The 19593-nt window shown below is 46.0% G+C and overlaps 2 protein-coding genes across 2 annotated transcripts in view; one reads left to right on the top strand and one right to left on the bottom strand.

The window, feature by feature from the left end:
- Window positions 1-19591, top strand: part of lamc1 (laminin, gamma 1) — a 70131-nt gene extending 50540 nt beyond the window's left edge. The window contains exons 7-28 of the mRNA XM_075482492.1: window positions 3048-3146; window positions 3221-3357; window positions 3449-3571; window positions 5568-5757; window positions 6561-6673; window positions 6756-6977; window positions 7740-7928; window positions 8008-8253; window positions 8904-9057; window positions 10354-10496; window positions 11255-11433; window positions 11513-11669; window positions 12263-12468; window positions 12543-12622; window positions 12713-12850; window positions 14500-14644; window positions 14741-14890; window positions 14968-15082; window positions 15507-15706; window positions 15784-15942; window positions 16024-16123; window positions 16206-19591. Coding sequence (XP_075338607.1) covers window positions 3048-3146; window positions 3221-3357; window positions 3449-3571; window positions 5568-5757; window positions 6561-6673; window positions 6756-6977; window positions 7740-7928; window positions 8008-8253; window positions 8904-9057; window positions 10354-10496; window positions 11255-11433; window positions 11513-11669; window positions 12263-12468; window positions 12543-12622; window positions 12713-12850; window positions 14500-14644; window positions 14741-14890; window positions 14968-15082; window positions 15507-15706; window positions 15784-15942; window positions 16024-16123; window positions 16206-16462 — 3502 coding nt within the window. The 3' untranslated portion in view covers window positions 16463-19591. The remainder of the gene's footprint in view (window positions 1-3047; window positions 3147-3220; window positions 3358-3448; window positions 3572-5567; window positions 5758-6560; window positions 6674-6755; window positions 6978-7739; window positions 7929-8007; window positions 8254-8903; window positions 9058-10353; window positions 10497-11254; window positions 11434-11512; window positions 11670-12262; window positions 12469-12542; window positions 12623-12712; window positions 12851-14499; window positions 14645-14740; window positions 14891-14967; window positions 15083-15506; window positions 15707-15783; window positions 15943-16023; window positions 16124-16205) is intronic.
- Window positions 1-19593, bottom strand: part of LOC142398498 (uncharacterized) — a 462406-nt gene that overhangs the window by 198627 nt on the left and 244186 nt on the right. The window lies entirely within an intron of this gene.

The following is a 19593-nucleotide window of genomic DNA, read 5'->3' as shown; positions in this document are numbered from 1 at the left end:
CTGGTTCTGCAGCCTCAGGACCTGGGCACCTGAAACCAACATGCACAAAGGATCCTTCAGTTTCTCCTGTTAAAGGGACAGTTCGCCTCTTTTGACATGAAGCTGTATGACATCCCATATCAGCAACATCATTTATAAGCAAAACGCTTTATTTTTTAAACCCCAGCCAACTAGCCGGACTACCTTCATCAACACCAAAACGAGGCTGGAACTCTGCTCACAGGACGCAGCAGGGGGTAAGAAGATGTTCAGAAATGATGCTGCTGATATGGGATGTTACACAGCTTCATGTCAGAAGAGGCGAACTGTCCCTTTAACAGGAGAAACTGAAGGATGAAATCCTCTGTTGGTTTCAGAGTAAAGAAGGAGCGCCCTCTGCTGGCAGCAGCTTCTTCCAAACGCTCAGAATAATCTGAGAACTGTGTTTGGTGTCTGAACAGCTGCAGCAGACCTCGGCCTCGTGGCTCTGAGTCTCTGTCTGATGCAACAGAGCTGAAACCCAACAGAGCTGCGTCCGTTTTAACCACCGACAGAATGCCTCCTGAACACGTCTGAGTGGCAGGTCAGTCCCTGAAATGAGTCAGTAAGCTTTATTCGTACAGCTCCTTTCACAGAGCAGGGTCACAGAGCGCTTTACAGATACAGAAACACACAGTTAAGAAGTACATAAAAGTTTAAAAGGCAACTCAGTGACAGTCATAGCAGCCCTAAGAGAGTTCAGCAAAAACCTGAACCAATAAATAGGTCTTAAGTTGCCTTTTGAAGGCGTCGACAGGCTCCATCGAGCGCAGAGAGAGCGGAAGATGGTTCCAAAGCCTGGGAGGATCCGTCTCCTCTGGGCCGGAAACCATCAGGAGGTTCTGATCCACAGACCCCGAGCTGGGCTGTAAGGCTGGATCAGATCTCTGATGTAAGGGGGAGCCTGACCATGCAATGCTCTGAGAATTAAAATCAACATTTTAAAAGTGATCCCAGAGGAAACTGGCAGCCAATGAGGAGCTTTAAGAACAGGGGTTCAGTGAGTCCTCCTATCAGAGCGGGTCAGAGTTCCCCTAATGTGGTATTTCTTCTGTCATTCTACCCTTATCTTATTAATGCTTCACTAGGAGGAAAACTTGGTCATATTCAAATGGTTTATTAAGACCTATTACCACTGTATCAACCTTAATATTTCCTCTCAGATGAAAGTCTTTTAAAGATCTGTTATCATTCATTATATCAACCGTTCTGCTATTAGCTATATTTTTAAATGCCTCCTCTTAGAGGAAAGTTTATCCATGTTTGTTAGCTTTTGTTAGTTTACTCAAATTACCTGTTATAGTTATACCAATCCTACTGTTAGCTAAATTTACTTTTGCTCTGTTATAGTTATACCAATCCCACTGTTAGCTAAATTTACTTCTGCTCTGTTATAGTTATACCAATCTTACTGTTAGCTAAATTTACTTTTGCTCTGTTATAGTTATACCAATCCTGCTATTAGCTAAATTTACTTTTGCTCTGTTATAGTTATACCAATCCTACTATTAGCTAAAATTACTTTTGCTCTGTTATAGTTATACCAATCTTACTGTTAGCTAAAAATACTTTTGCTTTGTTATAGTTATACCAATCCTACTATTAGCTAAATTTACTTTGCTCTGTTATAGTTATACCAATCCTACTGTTAGCTAAATTTACTTTGCTCTGTTATAGTTATACCAATCCTACTATTAGCTAAATTTACTTCTGCTCTGTTATAGTTATACCAATCCTACTATTAGCTAAATTTACTTCTGCTCTGTTATAGTTATACCAATCTTACTGTTAGCTAAAAATACTTTTGCTTTGTTATAGTTATACCAATCCTGCTATTAGCTAAATTTACTTTTGCTCTGTTATAGTTATACCAATCCTACTATTAGCTAAAATTACTTTTGCTCTGTTATAGTTATACCAATCTTACTGTTAGCTAAAAATACTTTTGCTTTGTTATAGTTATACCAATCCTACTATTAGCTAAATTTACTTTGCTCTGTTATAGTTATACCAATCCTACTGTTAGCTAAATTTACTTTTGCTCTGTTATAGTGTTGGGTCTAAAAGTTAACCCAGCTGGAACACAGTTCACTCAAGACAACCCCAGTAATCAACAAAACACACAGTGCACAAGATTGTATTTTTACTTGCAAGGGGAGCCGGACGGAGTGACAGAACTTACTCCTTCACCCGTGCTCAAACAACTCCATCCGACTTTCCCCGTGTAGTTCTTTTTATTACACAGCTTAGTTACAATCAGCATACGTAAAACAATCTTGTGAGCAAGATGCAACAAATGTTTCACTGGGACATCTAGTTCCTCACGTGTTGAGTGGTTGCACATTCTCCTACATGGGAAGACCAGAGCACCCTGTTTCTCACAGTTTCCTTTAATTACTTTGTATCACACTAAGCAAAGTTCACACACTACATGTCTACCTATAAAATGTTGTTTACTCAAAATGAAAATCTATATACAGTTTTCCAACATATAGTAATACCGATCTTACTTTTAGCTAAATTTACTTTTGCTCTGTTATAGTTATACCAATCCTACTGTTAGCTAAATTGACTTTTGCTCTGTTATAGTTATACCAATCCTACTGTTAGCTAAATTTACTTTTGCTCTGTTATAGTTATACCAGTCCTACTGTTAGCTAAATTTACTTTTGCTCTGTTATAGTTATACCAATCTTACTGTTAGCTAAATTTACTTTTGCTCTGTTATAGTTATACCAATCCTACTATTAGCTAAATTTACTTTTGCTCTGTTATAGTTATACCAATCTCACTGTTAGCTAAAATTACCAGATTGATGTTTCACTTTGGATCGCCTTGTTGCTGAATAGTGCGATATAGAAAAATTTCACTTCACTTCTGCACAAACTGCAGGCGAGACGGCTCCTTCTCGCATAGCATTGGTTGGGTCAGATAACCTTTGACCCTCCAGCCAAATGATTGTGCTTCAGGCTCGTTGTTCCTCGTGTCGTTGTGAGCATGCTCAGTACGCCCCTCTGTCTGTCTGCCAGGCCGTGCTCGTGCTCGCCGTCCGGCAGCACTCAGGAGTGTGACGTGACCTCGGGTCAGTGCCGCTGTAAGGACAACGTGGAGGGCTTCAGCTGCGACAGGTAAGGCGCCGCCGGCGCCCCCCCGCCCACCTGAATCCCACCCAGCAGCTCTGAGTTTGTGCTGTGCTCCGCAGGTGTAAGCTGGGCTACTTCAACCTGGACTCCAACAACCCTCAGGGCTGCACGCCCTGTTTCTGCTTCCAGCACTCGTCGGTGTGCGACAGCGCCGAAGGCTACAGCGTGCACACCGTCAGCTCCACCTTCGACAGAGGTAGCGCCGCCCGCAGGCCGGACTCGGGGAGGAATTAACCCGTCGCTCCGAGAGCCGACGCGCTGACGTAATGCGTGTGTTTGTGTGTCAGATGGCGAGCAGTGGAGCGGTCAGCAGCGGGACGGGTCCAGCGTGCCGGTGCAGTGGTCCCCGGGCGGTCAGGAGGTCTCGCTCATCTCCGAGGACTATTTCCCCATGTACTACGTGGCCCCAGGTCGGTGGAAAGTAGGGCGGGCGGGTTAACGCCTTATTATCGCGTTAACCTGTTAACTTAACGTTATTTAACCTTATTTAACCTTATTTAACGCCGATAAATAGTTTTACTGGTTTCAACATAAAAGCATGTATTTCAAAATACATTTTTTTTAAAAACTCCTGCATTTATTGCCAAGTTGAATTGTACAAACTGTCTCTTATTTCATTGACGACAACTACATAATGCGCTTAAATGTTTGAGTTTGTCATTTCTAACAAAAAACAAATGTCATGACCAGGGCTGGGCGCATTAACTCGTTAATTATTTAACGCCGATAAATATTTTATCGCGCATTAACGCAGGTTTTATTATTGTAAAAGTCTGTTGCTCACAGGCTTTTATTTTATAAAAGTCTGTTGCTCACAGGCTTTTAATTTGTAAAAGTCTGTTGCTCACAGGCTTTTATTTTGTAAAAGTCTGTTGCTCACAGGCTTTTATTTTGTAAAAGTCTGTTGCTCACAGGCTTTTATTTTGTAAAAGTCTGTTGCCCTCTGCTGTGGAACAGGAAAAGAAAGTAATCGGCGGATCCACCAAACATGGAGAAGGGTACGGAACTTTTACTCGGCCATTTTCATGTTAAAGTTCTTCCAGACGGCGGAGTCGACAGAACCAAAGTCATCTGTAAACACTGCCAAGTTGAATTGTCTTCTCAGCGTAGTAGTTCCAGTCTAAAATATCACTTAAAGGCAAAACACACAACTGATAGCAGCAAGTCATTCAAGGAAACAGACAGTGGAGCGAGGCTTCTACATAAAAACTACAGAAAGATGCTGATGTTAAAAGTGTGTTTGCACAACAAATGTTATGGCACTTTCATTCATATGGCAGCACATTTAAAATAAAGCTAAATGCTAAAGGCTATACACTACTTTTGGATTCATTTTTGGATTCTGCGTACAAATGCGATTAATCGTGATTAATCAGGGAAATCATGTGATTAATTAGATTAAACATTTTAATCGTTGCCCAGCCCTGGTGAAAAGTTACAGCATCTTTGTTGTTTGTGACATTTTTCAAGAGAATCAAAGAAATATCCTGATTTTAAAAGAAGACTTCTTCCCTGGAACCTTTAAAGTGTCCTGATCAGCAGTTCTGCAGCTTCCTGAAGCTCTCTCAGAGTTTCTCTTTGGACATTTTCTGCTTCTTCCCTCATCTTCAGTCCAGTCCTTGTACCTGAGCATCTTCAGAGGAATGTGTTTTTTCTTTGTTAAGCCACTTAACTCTGAGCTGTGAACCATTCAGGCAGGAAAAAGGCTCCTAACTCAAGGGATGAACCAGTGGTGTGTCCACACAGAACAGACAACTTAGCAAAGAAGCCGTTTTAAACTGGATCTTTAGGCACTTTGTTCCCAGCAGCCTGTCACAGAGACACATCATTTGTTCCCATTTCTTTAGCTGCATGTGTGAAAAACAGCAAAGATAACACAGTGTGACAGACAGAAAACAGGATTTCTGCAGCAACAAGGTGATTCCCAAAGAGCTGTTAGCTGAAAACTTGGCATATCTCAGCATGGTGTGCAGTGTGTCCTTAAAACATTTGAGGAAACTGGACAAGTGGAGGACAGAAGAAGAAGTGTCAGGCCTAAAGAACTATCTACAGCAGATGAACAGGAGGAAATCTGACCCAAAGCCACCAAATAAAACAGAAAAAACACAATAAAAAAAACACAAAACAAAAGAACAAAACAAAACACAAAACAAAAGAAAAAAAACACAAAAAAACAAAATAAACACAAAAAAACACAAAAAAAACTAAATAAAACACAAAAAAAACCAAAGGACACAAGAAGTGGGCTGAAAATCAGTGGCAGCAGGTCTGATGGAGGGATGAATCCTCCCCAGAGCCCGTTTACTTAACATCTTTAATCAGAGACTCTTTAACGTCTGAAACGTAGATATTTCTGTCTGATCCGAACTTCTCGGCCGCTGAATCGTCTTGTTTTCTGCGTCACAGGGAAGTTTCTGGGGAACCAGTTGCTGAGTTACGGACAGAACCTGAGCATGAATTTCCGAGTGGAGCGGCGGGACACCCGCCTGTCGGCGGAGGATCTGATCCTGGAGGGGGCGGACCTGCGGGTGGCCGTGCCCCTGATCGCCCAGGGCAACGCCTACCCCAACGAGAACATGCAGACCTACGTGTTCAGGTGAGGCAGGAAGCTGTTCACATCTGTAACATCAGGGCAACCATGATCTGTTGATCTGGTGTAAATGAAGCTACATTTCTGTGCATTTAATCTGTTTTTACTTATAATCTGGATTAGACTAAGAAGGCGTCCATGGCTGTTATTTCTCTTCATCTAGTTTTCATTCTTCCACATTTTTCCTAAAGTTTCAAACTCTGCATAGAGTAAACTTTATTTAATCTGGATTAAATAGTTTTTCTATGATAACAAAAGTTCTGTTCTGATGTTTTTATTAGTTCATAAAAATCTCGAAGCCTTAATCCAGTTTTGATTTGTTGAGTTGCTTTTAAACTTCACTCCTTATCTGTTAATCTGGATTCAGTTGGTGTTAATCCATTCAAATAATCTCTGTTTTCAGTGTTTAAACTGTTTATCATTTAATCTGGATTAAGTGGAACGTCTGTGATAATCTGGATTTATTTAATCTGGATTAAATAGTTTTTCTATGAGAACAGTGTTTAAACTGTTTATCATTTAATCTGGATTAAGTGGAACGTCGGTGATGATCTGGATTTATTTAATCTGGATTAAATAGTTTTTCTATGAGAACAGTGTTTAAACTGTTTATCATTTAATCTGGATTAAGTGGAACGTCTGTGATAATCTGGATTTATTTAATCTGGATTAAATAGTTTTTCTATGAGAACAGTGTTTAAACTGTTTATCATTTAATCTGGATTAAGTGGAACGTCGGTGATGATCTGGATTCACTTCTGACAGAATGTTAGACGCATGATAATCCTGATCTTCTGGTTCTGGTTCAGGCTCCATGACAGCACGGACTACCCCTGGAGGCCCTTCATCAGCCACTTTGACTTCCAGAAGCTTCTCCACAACCTGACGGCCATCAAGATCCGCGGCACCTACAGCGAGAGGAGTACGCAGCCCACACAGCAACAACAACAACAACAACAACAGCGCACCTGTGGAAGGGATTTACTAACAACTGCTTTCCCCAGGTGCTGGTTACCTGGACAACGTCTCCTTGGTGACGGCGAGGCGGAGCCCAGGTGTGCCGGCCCGCTGGGTGGAGCAGTGCACCTGCCCCCAGGGTTACCAGGGTCAGCACTGTGAGCAGTGCACTCTGGGATACCGCCGCGCCCGGCCGGAGCTCGGAGCCTTCAGCCCCTGTGAGCCGTGCAACTGCAACGGACACAGCGACGCCTGCCACCCCGACACCGGTAATACCACTAATACCACTAACACCAATTCCACTGGTTTTCAATTCATTAAAATACAATATAAACCCGAATAAAATCCAATTCATACAGAACCGATTAAAATAAGTTTCCCCACAAAGGAAATCAACAGATTGAAACTTCTCTCCGATTCAATCCTGGCGTGCATGAGGCGACTGTGGAGAGAAAAAATGTTTTTCACTGGTTCTTTTACCAGTTTACTGACTGTTTTTACCAGTTTACTGACTGTTTTTACCAGTTTACTGACTGTTTTTATACTGACTGTTTTTACCAGTTTACTGACTGTTTTTACCAGTTTACTGACTGTTTTTATACTGACTGTTTTTACCAGTTTACTGACTGTTTTTACCAGTTTACTGACTGTTTTTACCAGTTTACTGACTGTTTTTACCAGTTTACTGACTGTTTTTATACTGACTGTTTTTACCAGTTTACTGACTGTTTTTACCAGTTTACTGACTGTTTTTACCAGTTTACTGACTGTTTTTACCAGTTTACTGACTGTTTTTACCAGTTTACTGACTGTTTTTATACTGACTGTTTTTACCAGTTTACTGACTGTTTTTACCAGTTTACTGACTGTTTTTATACTGACTGTTTTTACCAGTTTACTGACTGTTTTTACCAGTTTACTGACTTTTTTTTTTACCCGTTTACTGACTGGATTCTGGACTGGTTTTCCGGTTGTTTGCAGACCGTCTGCAGGTGAAAACACTTTCTCTTCTTCTTCTTCCGTTCCTCCAGGAGCGTGCGACTGTCAGGACAACACGGCCGGTCTGAGCTGCGAGCGCTGTAAGGACGGTTTCTACGGTGACGCCACGCAGAGAACGCCAAACGACTGTCAGCCGTGTCCCTGTCCGGCCGGAGCCACCTGCGCCGTCGTGCCCCAAACCAGAGAGGTGGTGTGCACCAACTGCCCCGCTGGGACCACAGGTACCCCCCCGCCCGTCCTGTACAGGTGACACACAGGCGTTCTGTGGCGTTCTGACCCGCCCGTCTCACCCGTGTGCAGGTAAGCGCTGCGAGCTCTGCGACGACGGCTTCTTCGGGGACCCTCTGGGTCAGAACGGGCCGGTGCGAGTCTGCCGCGCCTGCAAGTGCAGCGACAACATCGACCCCAACGCCGTCGGCAACTGCAACCGCGAGACCGGAGAGTGCCTCAAGTGCATCTACAACACCGACAGCTTCTTCTGCGACCGCTGCAAGGAGGGTTTCTATGGCAACGCCCTGGCCGCCAACCCCGCCGAGAAGTGCAGACGTAAGTCCGACGCTTCCTATGATCGTACCGGCGTGAAACGGGACCTGGGCTGCGTTCCAAACCGCATACTTCCATTCTGCATACTCATCGATCAGACAGTATGCAGAGCGTTTACCCACAATGCATTTCGCTCCTGCCCGAGCCGAAATCAGCCGGCCTGAAACTGATTTCTCTTAAGCTCTAAACTCTGTAAACTTTAGCAACATTTGAAACATTTTCAGGTGAGAAAGTAGTCGTTTAGATCCCCAACGTGTTGAAAACCTGACAAAATACCGGCTGTTTACAATTTTGTTCCCACGAATTCGGCGCTACTAAAGCTAGCCGCAGTGAGCAACGCACTTCCGGTTATTTTCACAAAATAAAATACCCGTTGCTTTTTATCACAGGGAAAGCCATTACCATACAATTGGTGCTTTTGTTTTGAGTATGAGTAGTAACCTCATGATGCATACCTAACATTTCAGAGAATCTAGTATGCATCCGGGAACTTCTCGCTTACTCAAACTCGCATACTAACTCAGAAAGTTAGTAGTAGTAGTAGGAGAAGTATGCGGTTTGGAACACGGCCCTGGTGTCGGACCGGATCACGCTGAGGCGGCGCTGTGCGTCTCCAAGGTTTCTCATGGCGCCCTCCTCCTCCTCCTCCTCAGCCTGCTCCTGCTCGCCGCCGGGCACCGTGGATCAGCAGACCGGCTGCAACCAGGTCACCGGTCAGTGTCAGTGTCTCCCCAATGTGGCCGAGCGTGACTGCAGCGTCTGCCAGCCGGGATTCTTCAACCTGAGGAGCGGCAACGGCTGCGAGCGGTCAGTGAACGTCTGCAGCATCGTCACGGCAACACGTGTCAACATCTTTCACTTCTGAGGTTTCACACATCAGGAAGTGATGAACACCATCTGCTCCTCAGCGGGTGTTAACGCTCAGCTAATCCAACCTCAGATGAACATTTTGTGTCGTTATTTAATGAATCCATTGGTGGTAATTATCACAGGATCTCCCTGTAATATATGCAGCGGGATGTCTGGAATCAGAGGTCTGTTTCCCAGGCTGCTGTTCTGGAATCAGAGGTCTGTTTCCTAGGCTGCTGTTCTGGAATCAGAGGTCTGTTTCCCAGGCTGCTGTTCTGGAATCAGAGGTCTGTTTCCCAGGCTGCTGTTCTGGAATCAGAGGTCTGTTTCCCAGGCTGCTGTTCTGGAATCAGAGGCCTGTTTCCTAGGCTGCTGTTCTGGAATCAGAGGTCTGTTTCCCAGGCTGCTGTTCTGGAATCAGAGGCCTGTTTCCTAGGCTGCTGTTCTGGAATCAGAGGTCTGTTTCCCAGGCTGCTGTTCTGGAATCAGAGGTCTGTTTCCTAGGCTGCTGTTCTGGAATCAGAGGCCTGTTTCCTAGGCTGCTGTTCTGGAATCAGAGGTCTGTTTCCCAGGCTGCTTATCTGGAATCAGAGGTCTGTTTCCCAGGCTGCTGTTCTGGAATCAGAGGTCTGTTTCCCAAGCTGCTGTTCTGGAATCAGAGGTCTGTTTCCTAGGCTGCTGTTCTGGAATCAGAGGTCTGTTTCCCAGGCTGCTTATCTGGAATCAGAGGTCTGTTTCCCAGGCTGCTGTTCTGGAATCGGAGGTCTGTTTCCCAGGCTGCTTATCTGTAATCAGAGGTCTGTTTCCTAGGCTGCTGTTCTGGAATCAGAGGCCTGTTTCCCAGGCTGCAGTTCTGGAATCAGAGGCCTGTTTCCTAGGCTGCTGTTCTGGAATCAGTGGCCTGTTTCCTAGGCTGCTGTTCTGGAATCAGAGGTCTGTTTCCTAGGCTGCTATTCTGGAATCAGAGGCCTGTTTCCCAGGCTGCTGTTCTGGAATCAGAGGCCTGTTTCCCAGGCTGCTGTTCTGGAATCAGAGGCCTGTTTCCTAGGCTGCTGTTCTGGAATCAGTGGCCTGTTTCCTAGGCTGCTGTTCTGGAATCAGAGGCCTGTTTCCCAGGCTGCTGTTCTGGAATCAGAGGTCTGTTTCCTAGGCTGCTGTTCTGGAATCAGTGGCCTGTTTCCTAGGCTGCTGTTCTGGAATCAGTGGCCTGTTTCCTAGGCTGCTGTTCTGATTTCTGATGCCTTCCTCCCTCAGGTGTAGCTGTAACCCCATCGGCTCCACCAACGGTCAGTGTGACATCGTTACAGGACAGTGCGAGTGCCAGCCCGGCGTCACTGGCCTGCGCTGCGAGCGCTGCGAGGTCAACTTCTTCGGCTTCAGCTCGTCTGGATGCAAACGTGAGCAAAGTTTTTTTTTCTGCTTCAGTTTGTCTCGGTAATAAAACCACTTTCAGTTCGATCGTGGAAATTTGGAAAAGATGTTTGAGTAGGCGCCGTTTCTGAGGCGCCCCGCTGCGATAGTACTGATGGCTGGTTCCACTTTCCTGGGAAGAGTCCAGACTGACCTGCCTTACGTTTGTATGACTCGGTTTGACTCTATATGACTCTGAATGACTCAGTTTGACTCGGTATGACTCGGTATGACTCAGTATGACTCAGTTTGACTCGGTATGACTCAGTTTGACTCAGTTTGACTCAGTTTGACTGTTTAACTCGGTATGACTCAGTTTGACTCCGTTTGACTCAGTTTGACTGTTTAACTCGGTATGACTGAGGCCCGACTCAGTATGACTCGGTATGACTCAGTTTGACTCAGTTTGACTCAGTTTGACTGTTTAACTCGGTTTGACTCAGTTTGACTGTTTAACTCGGTATGACTCAGTTTGACTCCGTTTGACTCAGTTTGACTGTTTAACTCGGTATGACTGAGGCCCGACTCAGTATGACTCAGTTTGACTCGGTATGACTCAGTTTGACTCAGTTTGACTCAGTTTGACTCACTTTGACTGTTTAACTCGGTATGACTCAGTTTGACTCCGTTTGACTGAGGCCCCAGTGTTGAGCCTTGGGGAACACCTGCAGAGAGGAGACGGACTGTGGCTGATTTTTAACTCGACGCTAATGTTGGTTCTTCTCGTTCCCTCGGCGACCCGCAGCCTGCGACTGCGACCCCGAAGGCTCCCAGTTGGGTCAGTGTAAGGAGGACGGTCGCTGCGAGTGTCGACCTGGCTTCGTCGGCGCTCGCTGTGACATGTGCGAGGAGAACTACTTCTACAACCGATCGGCGCCAGGCTGCCAGCAGTGTCCATCCTGCTACAGCCTGGTCCGAGACAAGGTGAGGACGGCTCGAGGCGAGAGCTTCGCTGCTTACGGTCATTATTAACGAGGGATTAACGTGACGTTCGTGTGTGCAGGTGAACCAGCAGAGACAGAAGCTGCACGACCTGCAGACTCTGATCGATAACCTCGGGTCGGGGCAGGACGCCGTCAGTGATAAGGCCTTCGAGGATCGACTGAAGGAGACGGAGAAGGCCATCATGGAGCTGCTGGAGGAGGCTCAGACCAGCAAAGGTAACACGGATGTAAAAGCCGCTGTGAGTAAAGTCGGGACAGATTTTCAGTTTATGCCAAACACATTTGCTATGCCAAGGGAAGCTTTATGAATGTAGAGCTCCCCTTGATGCCCATCAACTTCTCATTTTTATTTATTTATTTTTGTTACAATACTTAACATGATGTGATAGTGCCGAACCGGACCGGGGGACAGAGAGGGAGAGCGAAGAAGGGAAAGAAAAAGGAACAGAAACATGAAGAGACAAACATAAAAAACAATGAAAAATCAGACAACCAGCTGCTACACCTGTAAAAACAAAACTGAAGACAATTCACGGCTTTTGTGGGGAATCCAGCCTTAGAGGCACCAGGAGCACCTGTAAGCAGAGAACAAACTCACAAACAAAAAACACAAGCAGCAGCAATCTCATATAATACAACTGTGGATACAGATGACCTTAAACCACAGGACAACACAACAACTGCTTAGCGAGCATGCTACTGGGCTAATGAATGTGTGTGAGTGTGTGTGCGTGTGTGTGCGTGAAGATGCAATACACATAGATGGTGAACAGATTTTCAGTTTGATGACGAGCTGCTGTGGCCTGTAGATCTGGACCGAGGCCTGCTGGACCGGCTCAGCACCATCAACAACACCCTGACCACCCAGTGGAACCGCCTGCAGAACATCCGGAACACCGTGGACGACACCAACTCCCAGGCCGATCGCGCCCGCACCAGAGTCCAGGACGCCGAAAGCCTGATCGACCGGGCCCGGCAGGAGCTGGATAAGGCCAAGGACGCCATCAGCAAAGTGGTGAGTCCGGTTGTCCTAAACTCCCACATTCCTGAAGGGCGCGTCAACTGAGCTCATGATGATGTCACCCGCAGGACATCAAACCGCCCGGCGGCACCGGGGAGCCCAACAACATGACGCTGCTGGCCGAAGAGGCGCGAAACCTCGCCGACAAGTAAGACCGCCGCAGAAGCCGCCCGCCACCAACGGCTCCGGCACCTTTCAGGTCAGCCGCTGAAGTCTGACGCTGCTTTGTTCTCTGCAGGCACAAGATGGACGCCGACCAGATTGAGAAGATCGCCAAAGATGCCAACGACACGTCAACCAAAGCTTACAACCTGCTGCTGAAGGCTCTGGACGGACAGAGCAACACAAGCAAAGAGCTTGAGGAGCTGAACAAAAAGTAAGAACATCAACCGTACTGGCAAGACATCATGCGGGTAATCCAAAATATTTTTGGCTATAAAGTCCACTTTCAGAGAGGCCGAGAACATCCTGGACGACCTGCGAGGTGCCTGAATGCTTCCGGTTACCCCAATGTGCTCATTAGCCCAGTGTTAGCCTCAACTAAACCCGTCGCCATTTTCTTTACGTTTAAAGAGGATTAAATGACATTTTTCTATTTTATGTCACTGAATTAGCTGCTTTGTGAAGTCTCCTGTTGGTCCCACGGATTTATGGGCGAAAAGCATTCAAGTCTCCAAGAAAAGATGCAAAATATTCACTTCAACTATCTGCGAGTAAATTTAATCTTTACTAATAAATAACATTTTAAGGGGGAAATGAAACCCTTAATTTATACCTTCAAACATCTTTAACTCATTGGCTGCCAGCCATTTTCAGTGCAGAGAGACCCATACTGCCAAGTGTTTTACAGTAATTTGACTGATTTTCCAAGACCCACAGAAAAGTGTGTCTTATGACTATGTACACACCGAAATTACCAAAAGAAAGAGTAGACTCTCTTCTTTCATCAGGAAAAAAAAGTTTGTTTCTACCATTTTCAGTCCTTTAGTAATAGACAGTAGAACATAGGTTGGTTTCACCAAAAACAGCTGTTTTTGACCAAAAAAATGGAGAAAACAAGCTTTTTTTTGTGCAAAGTGGCACTGCTGCCACCTTGCGGGTAATTTTGCCAGTAAATTCTCTGTTTAGTGTTTACAAGCCTAAGATTTAGTGACAAACTCCGCTAGATTGTTCCCCAGCCCGCTCCGTTAAAAAACGCAATTGACGTCAATAGACGTCTTTGGCAGCCAATGAGTTAATGAGTCAAAAACTGAAGTTTTCTGTTCATGGATTTTATGAAGGAAGGAAGGAAGGAAGGAAGGAAGGAAGGAAGGAAGGAAGGAAGGAAGGAAGGAAGGAAGGAAGGAAGGAACGAATGAACGAATGTATGAATGAAGGAAGAAAGGAATGAATGAATGAAGGAAGAAAGGAATGAATGAATGAAGGTATCAGGAGCTGAACAAAAAGTAAGAACATTCACCATACTGGCAAGAGATCATGCGGGTAATCCAAAATATTTTTTTGCCGATGAATTTCACTGCTCTTTTTCCACAATCTATCTCGGCAATATTGCGCCCCATCTACTGGTGCGAGACAAATATCTTTTAAAAATATTATTAGCAGCCAGCAAGAAAGCTGTAACCCGGAAATGGCTGCAGGCTTCACCTCCGACAGAGACAGACTGGATAGATGTTGTGACAAATGTTCAAAATATGGAAAGGATGAGCTTTTCACTAAGTCTACGGAGCGATAAGTATTCGCAATACTGGGAAAAATGGATTGTGTTTGTGGCCACGAGAGATGCTCACTGAGCCATTACTGTATGAACAAACTTGTATCATCAGCATAATGTCTGAGGTGACCAACTGTTTGTTCTATGTTTAATGTATATTGTATGTTGTTTCTTTCTATAAAGATAAAGTACAAAAAAAAAAAAAAGTAAGAACATTTCAGTTCTGTTCCGGGTCCGTTTGAAGGAGGAAGGGAATCTGTGCCCATCCTCTCTGAAGGACAGATCTCCTGACCGTCTGTCATGTGTCGCCTCAGGTACAGCGAGGCCAAGGAGCTGGCCAAGAATCTGGAGAAACAGGCCAACAAGGTTCAGGCCGAGGCTGAGGAGGCCGGAGACAAAGCCCTGCAGATCGTGGCCAACCTGACGAGCCTCCCGTCGTTCGATGCCAAGACCCTGGAGGTGCCCGCCGCTGTCGGCATGCGCTGATGTCAGAACTCATGACTGCTGGTGAGCGCCTTCCCTGACCCAGACTGTTGTTGCTGTGTCTGTTCTCAGGACGAAGCCGGTAAGATCAAGAAGGAGGCGTCGGACCTCGACAAGCTGATCGACAAGACGGAGAAGGAGTACAACGACCTGCGCGACGACCTGCGGCCCAAAGAGCTGGAGGTCCGCAAACTGCTGGAGAAAGGCAAGAGTGAGCAGCAGGTAGGTCCGCGTCCGAGCTCCCAAGCTTTCCCCGATGAGACCGCCCGATGTAACCCAATGATTCCTTTCTGCTCCAGACCGCGGATCAGCTGCTGGCCCGAGCGGACGCCGCCAAAGCTCAGGCCGAGGAGGCGGCCAAGAAGGGCCAGTCCACTTTCAGAGAGGCCGAGAACATCCTGGACGACCTGCGAGGTGCCTGAATGCTTCCGGTTACCCCACTGTGCTCATTAGCCCAGAGTTAGCCTCAACTTAACCTGTCGCCATTTTCTTTACGTTTAAAGTTTTCAACTATCTGCGAGTAAATTTAATCTTTACTAACAAATAACATTTTAAGGGGGAAATGAAACCCTTAATTTATACCTTCAAACATCTTTAATGAGTCATAAACTGAAGTTTTCTCTTCATGGATTTTACGAATGATTGAGTGAACGAATGAAGGTATGAATGAATGAAGGAACGAAGGAAGAAAGGAAGGAACGAATGAACGAATGAATGAAGGAACGAAGGAATGAATGAACGAAGGAAGGAAGGAATGAATGAATGAAGGAAATTATTAATCTGCAGAAGTTTAAAAAGTGTGTGCAGATGTTTCATTCGGGTTCTTAACTTCCTGCAGACTTCGACAGGAGGGTCAATGACAACAAGACCGCTGCTGAGGAGGCCATGAAGAAGATCCCCGCCATCAACGCCACAATCATTGCCGCCAATGAGAAGACCAGGCAGGCGAAGGCGGCGCTCGGCAACGCCGCCGCAGACGCCCGGGAGGCCAAGGACAAAGCGGAGGAGGCGGAGAGGATCGCCAGCAACGTGCAGAAGGTAGAGCCACGGCCTGCTGGGTACTCGCTGGGCTCCTCCTCCTCCTCTTCATCACCAGTAAACTTGTGTCCTCGCAGGGTTCCGCCAAGACGAAGGAGGACGCGGAGAAGGCGCTACAGGACACCAACAAGCTGGACGCCGAGGTCAGCGACATGATGGGTCAGCTGAGCACCGCCGAGAAAGAACTGGAGAAGAAGAAGGCCGAGGCCGACCGCGACATGATGATGGCCTCCATGGTGCGAGCCCCCCCCCCCGTGCTCTGCCTCACCCGTTCACAGCGCCTTGTTAATAAAGTTTATCCTTCTGTTGTCCTGCAGGCATCGGATAACGCCAAGGAGGCGGAGGACAACGCCCGCAAGGCCAAGAGCACGGTGAAGACGGTCCTGAAGATCATCACGTCTCTGATGGACCAGCTGGGTAAGAACGGCGCGAAGGGAGGAGGAGCTCTGCCCTCCCAGAACCGCCTTCCCCGGGTAACTGTGCTTCGTCTCGTCTGCAGGAAACATCGACAAGGTGGACCTGAGCAAACTGAACCAGATCGACGAGTCGCTGAAGGTGGCCAAAGGCAAGATGGCCGACAGCGAGCTGGACAAGAAGCTGGCGGAGCTGAACGACGTGGCACGCACTCAGGAGGAGATGATCGGCGACTACGACCGGCAGATCCGCGAGATCCGCGCCGACATCGCCAACCTCAACAACATCAAGGACACGCTACCCGTTGGCTGCTTCAACACGCCGTCCCTGGAGACGCCTTAGCCCCGCCCTCCTCCGCCTACCACGCCCTCCCTCCCCCCACTCACGTCTAACACTGGCAAACATGCCAACTTTTACCAAAACAGTTTTTTTCAACCTTTCGTGCTCAGATTCTCGTCTTTGCCAACATTTCAGCCATGTTCACCCGGGAGAAGCAGCTCCTGCGTCTCGTCCTCCGTCTTTTGGAGACGTGGTTTCGGTAGAATGAACTCGGCGGCACAGAGAAGCTGTGCGGCGAGGTGCAACGACCTCGGAGAACACTAGAACCACAGACCCCACGTGACTGCAACTCCGCACAGGAAGTCGGCTCAGGAGCCGCACCTCTTCCTCCCAAAGCCCCGCCCCTCTTCCTCCTAAAGCTCCGCCCCAACACAAACAGCAGAGAAACTGTTCACTCCTCCTCGCCGACAGTATTTTCACCACCAGCAGGTGGCGTTGTTGAGTAAAGTCACATTAACTCTGGCCACCAAAGTCCCAGAAACCCTTTGAGTGCACGAGATAAAACCTTCACCCCCGTGTTGAAACTTTAGAAAATTATGTTTCGCCCCCAAAAAAAACGCAAAAAACATGTCGACTGCTCAGTGTTTCTGTCGACCGTCGTCCTAAATTAGATGAGCTCTGTGAAGCGAAACAGACCTGCTGCACCAACACGGCGTGTGGACGGCAGCAACGCCTCATTTCCTCATACGTAAGTCTTCAAATGCAAATCCCAGCTTCAGTTTATTTCCACTAAAACGCGCCGTCATCGGGGCACTGAGCTGACGGGGAGCGTCACACGCCGGTTCATTCGTCCTTTAAGCTTTTCTCTGAGCGTCCCTTTCACGGTAATTCTGTGCACGTATTCCACGAATCCAGGAGGCAAAACCGCCGTTAGAAACTTTTCTCATCGAGTCACCATCACAGAATTTTCTCGGTTAAAAGGGAAAATGTGAGCTGATAATGTTTCTGAAGGATCTTTCTTCTTGCTGTTGGATCAACCAGGTTAAACTTTACGATATTTAACAGATGTTTTTAACTACCGGCACGAGTGGCCGCTGCTCAGTGCCTGGAATAAGTGATGCACCAATATTGCTGATAATCTTTAATATTATTAAGTATAATAATCATAATCTCCACTGATAGAATATTAAAACCATTTAAGTTCCTCATCCCTTGTTTTTTTTCCTTAAAAACGAGACAAAAACAAAGATTTTATAAAGTTTTCTGTTGATATCGTGATATTATTGTTCTTGTGAATGTTTTAACACCGAAGTGAAAAACACTTTTCCAAATATATGAACTTCTCTACATTGAACACTAGGTGGCGCAGTGTATAAATCAGACATAGTTATGGTGGAAACGAGGCGTAAAGAAGTAAAAACCGGAGTCCTGCCATGTGAGTTCTACTCTACAATGTTCAGTTTGTAACCTTAATGTTGACTTTTGAACACATTTTGTTAGAAAAAGCTAAATTTTCCATAAAATTTTCCTCGTGAGAGAGAATAGAAACAGATTTTCTTTTACTTTTTTAGTTTAGATTGATGATAAATGAGCAATCAGCTGTTTCCTCTTCTGAAGGATCAGCACGGCGAATCCTCGCTCTCACGAACACATGATCACAGCAGATGAAAAGACTCCCTGGAGACCCTTAAACGTAGTTTGGGAGACGTTTACCTCCACCAGCCAATGGAAATGAGACACGTGAGCTTTTTAATTAGCAGCAATTAAATAATTAGCTTTAAATTTCCTTTAGCAACCCTGCTGCTAATATCCCATCTGTGTGCAGTGCACAGACTTCGTGCACATTTGTATGAATTCTTAAAGTCGGGGTCCTTTCTCTTAGCCCGAGTTAAACAGCTCAGTGGGAGGAGTTCAGCCATGTGATGGAAGTTTTCTGTGTTTGCAGGATAAAGTCTGACAGCATCCATTTTACCTGCAACGTAGAAACAAGCTCAGCGTTTCATGGGTGAAAGTTTCTATCTTCGGTGCGTTCGATGCAAAACATGCGGGAAAAGATTCTAACTTTGCGCCACGTTTCGTGAGGTCATCTTCTCACTTGTCGCCACGTCCCGGCGTGGTGCGCGTGCACGTGATGCCACGCACACTTGCATTGCTCCACAGGTTAAAATCTCAGCTCACTCAAACACCACTTGGAGTTCAGACGTCCGAACACTACAGACTGAGGTTGTGTTGCTGCTCCACGCGGTAACACCTGTTCCCAGGCTCATCCAACACTATGCAACTTTGTACATTTTGCGTAGCGAGAATTTTATCTGATACACTGGTGCTAATAATTATTTCAAATGTTATATTTTTGTGTGAATGTTTTTTTATTATTATGACATAGAGCGAGGAGTTTGTGTAAATATATGCGTAAATGATTCAGAACTGGCTGATTTTATCACAACTGAAACATGCAAACAGCCGTGTTCCGTTTGATCTCAATCAATCAACTGAAACCTCCAGCTGAAATATATCCAACTATCTATGATAACGTCTGTGGTATGTTATTATTATATACGCTTGCTTGTATACAAGGCTCAGTGCTGCTGCCTTATAGCGATGCCATTATTTTTGTTTGTTGTATTGATTCTTTGTGGGTTTTCAGGAGTTGAATCAACCTAACTGAATATTCGTGTTGAGTTTCTGTCATCAGTCAGGATGAGTCACGTCACTGAGCAGAGGCCTTAAGGCGAAGTTTAACCGCCCGAGGGTTTCCGTGATTTATTCCACACCAGTCGCGTCTCCTCGTGTCGGTATGGCAGCAGGGTTTCATCAAATCAGGTCCTGAAAACAAAAACTGATCCCAGTCCAGCAAGACAGACCCCAGTTGTGTCTTTTTTTTAGTCTCCTCTGACCCTGGAAGACAGAAAGTCCTCGTAGTGTCCATCTCTGTCGGCCCGCCTGGTTTTAGTTTCCTCCCTGCAGCCTGTGCAGCTCCTGCAGACATGATGTATAAACAGTATTTTAAGTTATAATGTACCACTTCTGTGTAGTGTGACCTGTTGTTGTAGGTGATGAGCTGCACAGCCTGCAGGACGCCTTGACCTCCGGCATCCTTCAGCTCTGTGAGGACCTGAATGACCTTGTCTGTTCTCGCCTGCCTGTAAATCCAAACTTAACATTTCAATAATAAAAAAAACTACTACACGAGC

Source organism: Odontesthes bonariensis, chromosome 14 (assembly GCF_027942865.1).
Source record: "Odontesthes bonariensis isolate fOdoBon6 chromosome 14, fOdoBon6.hap1, whole genome shotgun sequence".
NCBI lineage: Eukaryota > Metazoa > Chordata > Actinopteri > Atheriniformes > Atherinopsidae > Odontesthes > Odontesthes bonariensis.
This window is presented reverse-complemented; position numbering and strand designations above follow the sequence as displayed.